At 56.3% G+C, this 7,320-nt stretch overlaps 1 protein-coding gene across 1 annotated transcript; it reads right to left on the bottom strand.

Moving 5' to 3' along the window:
- Nucleotides 1–5,314: 5,314 nt before the first annotated feature.
- Nucleotides 5,315–6,739, bottom strand: LOC119569546 (proline-rich protein 2-like). The gene is made up of 4 exons (XM_037917652.1): nt 6,442–6,739; nt 6,076–6,243; nt 5,789–5,896; nt 5,315–5,706 (listed from the first exon to the last, which is right to left on the bottom strand). The coding sequence occupies exons 1-4, from the start codon at nt 6,737–6,739 to the stop codon at nt 5,315–5,317; spliced, it is 966 nt and encodes a 321-aa protein (XP_037773580.1).
- Between the last annotated feature and the right edge of the window lie 581 nt (nt 6,740–7,320).

The following is a 7,320-nucleotide window of genomic DNA, read 5'->3' as shown; positions in this document are numbered from 1 at the left end:
CCAAACCCAGATCGCCACACCACAGAGAAAATCAACAACAGCACCAGCACCAACACCAAACCCAACACCAACTCCTACACCTACACAGTCACCTGCACGCCCAAACACCCACAAGCAGTCACCACAGCACCCAAAACCACAGTCAGTCAAACCCAAACCAACACATGCACACAGAAAACAAACAGACGACCTAACAGACTCAGAGATCGATGATCAGTCCCTTCGCCACAGGGACGGTTACGACCTCGAACCAAAATACGGCATCCGCCTCTTTGCCGCGGAACCCTCACGATACAAACACCTAAACAGACTACAACTGGCACAGGAGATAACACGCGGTATAATCAAATGGATTTACACAAACACTACATACCAAAACCGCATTCACGAACAGAAAATTACACATCACCTACACGCCGGCAACATCTTCATCCATTCTGCAATGATCGAGAAGATGAAACCGCAAAACCTTGAACACATACAGAATGGCTGGTACCACACAACCAAGTAACACCATGGCTGCAACACACAACACATTACACTCACGCCTCACGATCATACAACACAATGTACACACCTGGACATACAGACGAAGACAAGAACTCTGCAACCAATACAGACAACACGACCCCGACATCATCCTCATTAACTCACACTCACTCAAACACCCACAAACAGTTAAAATATTCAATTACAACACATACACATCCAACAAAACAAACGCCACCAGTGACGGCATTGCCATTGCCGTCAAACAACACATCAAACACAAAATACTGGACACCTTCACCTCAGAACTCATGGCCATCGAAATCGACACCCCTCATGGACCCATCATCATCGCCACCACTTACATCCCCCCACGCAGACCTTACCTTAACCAACCTGATCTTTTCCAACTTCTACGACACCAAAAACCAACATATATCATGGGAGACTTCAACGCACACCACAGACTCTTTGGTTACACAGACACAAATGCCGTCGGACGAGGCCTCGCCTCACTCATCTCCGACGGCAGACTCACCCACCTCGGCCCAGACGCCCCAACATTCATACGTGCCAACAGCTCCACCACACCAGACATAGTTCTCGCCAACACACATGCAAATCTGAATTACCACATAACCACAGACGATGTCACATCCAGCGATCACCTTCCGGTGATACTCACACTCTCCACCAACCCCATCATGGTACCCACACCGCCCCGAGAGAACCTCAAACATGCAAACTGGGAAGGGTTTAAACAAGCACTTGAACACACACACACTCCAGATCTCGAAGGGCAACCCACACACACCATAGACCACCACCTTAACCAGTGGTACGCAGACATACAGACCGCCCGCGAGGCAAACATTCCTAAAACAACATACAAAACACTTGTATACTACCGAGAAACACATCGTCTAAAAACACTAAAAATACACTACAGACACCTACGGGAACTTGCTGAAACACAGGGATGGAACACAGAACTTCGAACACGACACAGAGAAATTCAAATACAACTCACCAACGAAACAAAAAACATGAGCAACCAACACTGGGAAACACTCACAAGAGAACTATGCAACAACATAAAAGATCCTAAAGTCTTCTGGATGAAACACAGGAGACTCATAGGATCGAACAGACAGACTATCACATGGATTTACAACACCAACAGACAAAAGATTGACACAGCAGAGGGGATGGAAGCTGTTCACAGAGAGTTCTGGCAACAGAACTTCCAAATCTCCCCTGCTGAAAACACAACATTTGGCCCACACACAGAAGCCGAGGTAACACAATCACTACAACACCTGCAACACCTGACTCTCCCATCACAAACAATATCACTCAACACTCTCTCACCTGACAACCCTCTCTCACAACCCATCACACCAGAAGACATGAAACGCGCACACACACACTCTAAAAACACAAACACAGGACACAGCAACATTAACAAACTCATCATTCAACACCTCCCACCCATCATGATCACCCGCCTCAGATCCATCTTCAACGCTGCCCTGGCAACTGGACACTTCCCCAGTAGGTTTAAACATGCCTCCCTTGTTTTGATCCCAAAACAAGGGAAGCCACCCCACGAAGTGTCCAGTTTCCGACCGATTTCACTGCTGGAAGTTCCCGGGAAGTTGCTTGAGAGGATTATCACACACAGACTTAAAACACACCTTGATACAACGACATACACAATCCTAAGCAACACGGCTTTCGCCCACACAGAGGGACTGGGAGCGCAATCGCCCTCGCTTACGAGGAGATCGCTCTCAGTCTCGCAAACAAGCACCAAACCAACATTATACTACGAGACGTCACCAAGGCCTTTGATAAGGTCTGGCATGACGGTCTCAATACAAAATAACACAATTACAATTACCTCCACACTTCACACGCCTCTTATGCAACTTCCTGGACAACAGAACAGCCTCCATCCGCCTCGGTGCACACCAAGGCCCTCCCATCCACCTCAGAAGTGGAGTTCCACAGGGCAGCGTTCTTTCACCCACACTCTTCACCCTCTACACTGCCAGCCTGCCACCACCAGCACCATACAGCAACTACACAGCATACGCAGACGACATCACACAAATCATATCACACCCCTCCAAATCCAAAAACATCATGAAAGCAGCCACACAAACAGCCATAAACACAATCAACACGTACGAAAACAAATGGAAAATACAAACCAACACAAACAAATTCACAATCATACCAGTGGCGAGACGCAACCCACCCCCACTCACGATAAACAACACAGACATGCCATACGCAACCTCGGGAAACATGTTAGGCCTACACTTCAGCAGAAACGGGATTCACACACGCACAACACCGCACTAAACAAGCAAGCACAGCTCTCAAAAAGATCAGACGCTTCTCATACTGCACAACAGCCACCAAACTTAAACTCTACAAAACCACCGTAAGACCCATACTCGAGTACACACCCATTCCACTGATTGCAATCTCAAACACACAGAAACTCAAGATGCAATCTATACAGAACAAAGCACTATACTGGATAAACAACACCACTATACAGGACAGAATACGATACAGAATCACCGCACAATCACTACACCAAACATACAACATAGAGCCACTGAACATACGCATACACACACTAGCCAAACGAACATGGGACCGCATACAACACATAGACAACACAAACTACGACGACATCATACACAAGCACACGCACACACAAACAAATCACCCGTGGTGGCCCAGGACACTCCCACTGATTACCGGAGAAAAGCCTCCGATCCGCACACATACATGTATGTGGGCGAGTCGAAGGATGGTTCTTGACCCTTCATAAAGCTCAAATATATATATGTTTCTACCCTGTTTTTACAACTCGTTTTATTTTTTTTTATTTTTTATAATATTGAAGGATTATTCAGCGCATCAGACATGGAAGAAGCCTTCGACCCGCACACAACCGCGCAGTAGCGCATGTGCTCGGGTCGGAGGATGACTTCCATGCGCAAAGATTTGCTATAATGCCAAGCAAGCCACAGACAAGGAGCCAATCAGAAGAAGGATAAATGAACAGGCTCCTCCCCTCTCTCCCTGCGGTGAATCGGTCCTTGATTGGACGATTCAGAGAGAGGGGATGATCGGTTCCGGCAAGGGTGGCGGGCGGGGCGCAGCGGGTGGAGCCGAGCAACGCCAAGTGAGTCACCATGATCCCTCGATCGTGTGGCTTTTGCATGGGCATATTAAAGAGATGCACCGCGCCCGGTCCCATGCAATCTCGGCCTCGGCTCTGCCGCGTTGCCGGACGGTGGCGCGCCCCCCATTGTTTGGTGCCACGGTGCTGTGTGCTTGCATGTGGCTTCGTGCCCTGCTAGCCTGCTCTTTCCTATGCGAATTTTCGGCGTTGGGGTGGCTCTGTGCACACCTTCTGGTGAACTGGACCCCATCTTCGGGCGCGTGCTCGGACGTGGGCGGACCTTTGCCTCCCGCAGGGGAGGGTGTGTCTGGGGGGCCTTGGAAGGCCTGCCTTGCGGTGTGCATGGAGTTGCCATTCTTTTGTTAGGGATTGGTCTGGCGGACCATCTGATGACTGCCACTCTTTTTCTTTCGAATGGGGCGATGGGCAGGTGGAGCCCCCTTGTCGGGCCTTCAGCCGGGTTCTGTCTGATGGCGGCTGCTGGACAGAACATCGAGTTCCCGTGATGGGAGGTGCCTGGATGGGAGTTAGTCTTTCTCCCTCACTGTGATGAAGTAGTCTGTGGTTGACTATTTCAGGGGGATGAAGGAGCTTGCTGGAACAGGTACGGGTCCCCTCTGCTCTCGCTGGGGTGGGGCTTTGGGTGTTTCGGAGAGAAGAGGGATTCGCGTTGGACTCACCCTGACAGGGGGGCTGCCTGGAAGGAAGTCGGCTCCTCTCCCTCACTGTGGTGGAGGCGGTCTGTGGTTGGCTGTTTCCAGAGGGACGGGGGAGCTTGCTGGAACGGGTGCAGAGCCCACCCTTCTCTCACTGAGGTGGAGCATCCTTTGGATGTTTCAGAGAGAGGAGGGTTCCACCTCGGGAACCGTCCTGCCATGGGAGCCTCCTGGAAGGGTGTTGGTTTCTCTCCCTCACTGTGGTGAAACGGTCTGTGGCCGGCTGTTTTCAGGGGGATGAAGGAACTGACAGGAACAGGTGCGGGACCCCCCTCTTTTCTCAATGAGGTGAAACAACCTTTGGGCGTTTCAGAGAAAGGAGGGATTCACTTTGAAAAAGGGTGCAGGTCCCCTCCGAGGAGCGGAGAGGGGCTGCCTGGAGGGAGTGAGGGGGCTCCCTTCCTCACTGAGGGAGGAGCGGGGGTGTTCCCGGCAATGGTGTCCTGTGGGTGGAGGGGCGTCCCCTCTGGGATACTCCCAGGGGTTGACACCTGCCCACGTGTTTGCCGTGCGTGGCGCCCTTGTGAGCTGGGAGACGGGGGTCCTGGAGGTTGAGCGGTGCCGTGCGCGAGTGCGCCCTGCGGCTAGCAGCGCGCCTCTTTGGTCCTCTATTCTGGCGGGACGGGCGGCCTGGTCCGGGCCCGGTCAGGTCGGTCGGCTGGTCTCCCTCGGGAGGCTGGGGTCGGGCGGTCGTGCTGCCGTTGGTGCCCACACCGTCCGTGTGTGCCGGTGCGGTCGGCTGGCTGGCTGCGTGTGTTCACTCATCGCCCCTGTTGCTGTTGGACGTTGGTTCTAGCACTCGGCTTCCCCTTGTTGGACTCCGTGGTGGGTGGGGGCGTGGGTGGGTGAAGCACTGCCGAGTATATGGAAAAATTAGACAGAAGTCCCCCACAGACAGACCTTACTGTTGACGACCCGTGCAGGGCCCAGACCGCGGCAGCCGCCCTGGGGCCTTGCGTGCCTCCGGGTGGCGGGGGAAAGCCCCGAGCACAGGATGACACTGTCGTGCCTGCTGCCAAGATGGCAGACAAGACAAGCAGGTCAGGTGCAGGCATGTCTGTCCATCGGATTGTCCAACAGGTGGACTCTCGTGCTGGCCCCTCCGGGCCGGCGCCCGGACCGGGGGGGTCTCTGGGCCCCCCTCAGGCGGCCCCACTGACTGAGTCGGGAGCGCCGGCTGGACCAGCCGAGGCAGCTGGTGCCTCCGCGAGCGGGCCCCGAGGCAGCTGGTGCCTCCGCGAGCGGGCCCCGAGGCCGAGGGGGCGGACCGGGGCGGCCGGGGCCGGAGTCCGACTCTGGTGGCGAGTCTGGACCCCCAGGGCGTTTCCCGCAATTCGGGGTCCCCGTTGGGCCCGAAGGCTTCGACAATGCCTACCAGATGGTAGGGGCATTGGAGAGCCGGCGTGGGGTCCGGCTGTCGATCCGGGTTGCGCGAGATCGGGGCATGATCGTCGTGCCCAGGGATCGAGCCACCCTTTGTTTCCTGCAGGAGACAGGGGAGTTGGGGGATGGGAGGAAGGTGAGCCTCTCGCCACTGAGCCCCGGGGGGGGGAGAGTCGGGATGGTGCTGCTTGGCTTCTCAGTCTCATGCGGTGTGGAGGTGATAGCATCGCGCCCGCGGGTCGTGGGGGCTTCCCGATTGTCGAGGGGGAGGGCTCCAACCAGGCGAGTCCTGGTGACCGTGAGGGGTGGCCCGGGCTCCACCCTTGATCTGGGTGGCTGGGGTGCCTACAACCTGCGCACTTGTGTGCCTGAACCGCTTCGGTGTTTCGAGTGCCGGAGGTGCGGACACCACCAGGCTGACTGTGCAGCCGGGCCAGGGTGTGGTGTCTGTGGCAAGGCACACAATGCTGAGGTGTGCATCAGGGCACATGGGGGGGAAGGGAAGGACACAACAGCCAAGTGTCCTGGTTGTGCCGGGGGGCATCGCGCCTGGAGCCTGGCTTGCTCTGTCAGGAGGGAGGCGGCCCTCAAACGGCGGGAGGTTGCTGGGAGGCGACCAGACTTTGTTCCTGCCCCCCCAGGCACCTGCGTCTGGGGGGGGAGCAAAAGCGAGGGGGCTTCCCGGCCTCCTGAGAGGAAGGAGGCTGCCCCCCAGCCGAGGCCGGAGATCTCCGACAGTCGGGAGTTCCCCCAAGTGGGGCAGGTGCGGAGGAACCACAGGAGGAGGGGTTCCAGCAGCACCGCGCGGTCCCCCCCCAGACCCGGGGGACGTGTTCTTCGACGGGGGGGACATGTCGATCCTGATCGCTGCTGTGGTCGCAGCGGTGGCGGTGTCCCTGTCCGGGGCCGGGGAGGGGGCGGATGGGGCAGTCAGTGTTGCCATGACGACTCTTGAACGGACCGTGGGGGGCATGGGGGGAGGGAGGATGGAGAGGGCCAAATCGGCCCGGTCCTCTCCCTCAGCCCGGGTCGAGGCTCCCCTCCCCTCTCCAGGCCAGGCTGTGCCCTCACAGGCAGAGCCTAGCCGGGCTGTGCCCTCACAGGCGGAGCCTGGCCGGGCTGATTCAGTGCCACGGGCCGAATCAGGGGGGGCTGAGCCTGCCCGGGCGGGGCCGGCCGGTGCACAGAGGCAGCCTGGCCCGAGAGGGAGCCAGGGCGAGGGGTCGGAGCTGCCAAGGGCTCTCCACCCCCCAGTGGATCCAGGGATGGCCTGGCGGCCGAGGGAGAGTCCTCAAGCGGTGAGGATCTCACAATGGAGTTGTCGGACTCCGGCCGTCGGCCCGAATGTGACGGTGTCTCTGATGTAACTATCAATTGGTGGCATCATGACGCGCAATCTAAGTATTCTGCGGTGGAACATCTGTGGCTTCTCTCAAGGAGTGCCGTCCTCCACCATGTGCGATCGAGGACTTGGCATCGTCGTGCTCCAGGCTTGTCACGAAGCTGTAGTGCCGTCCTCTCAGA

This window comes from Penaeus monodon, unplaced genomic scaffold (genome assembly GCF_015228065.2).
Source record: "Penaeus monodon isolate SGIC_2016 unplaced genomic scaffold, NSTDA_Pmon_1 PmonScaffold_1644, whole genome shotgun sequence".
Classification (NCBI taxonomy): Eukaryota; Metazoa; Arthropoda; class Malacostraca; order Decapoda; family Penaeidae; genus Penaeus; species Penaeus monodon.
The sequence above is the reverse complement of the archived record's forward strand: the minus strand, read 5'-3'. Positions and strand labels throughout refer to the sequence as shown.

Bases quoted from the DNA above. Each gene is read 5' to 3' on its own strand.
- LOC119569546 (XM_037917652.1), bottom strand. From the start codon at position 6,739: ATGGCAACACTGACTGCCCCATCCGCCCCCTCCCCGGCCCCGGACAGG. The intron at 6,244-6,441 runs GTGCCTGGGGGG...GCCTTGCCACAG, and splicing joins TGCTCCCCCCCCAGACGCAG to ACACCACACCCTGGCCCGGC. The intron at 5,897-6,075 runs GTTGGAGCCCTC...TGTCTCCTGCAG, and splicing joins CGGTCACCAGGACTCGCCTG to GAAACAAAGGGTGGCTCGAT.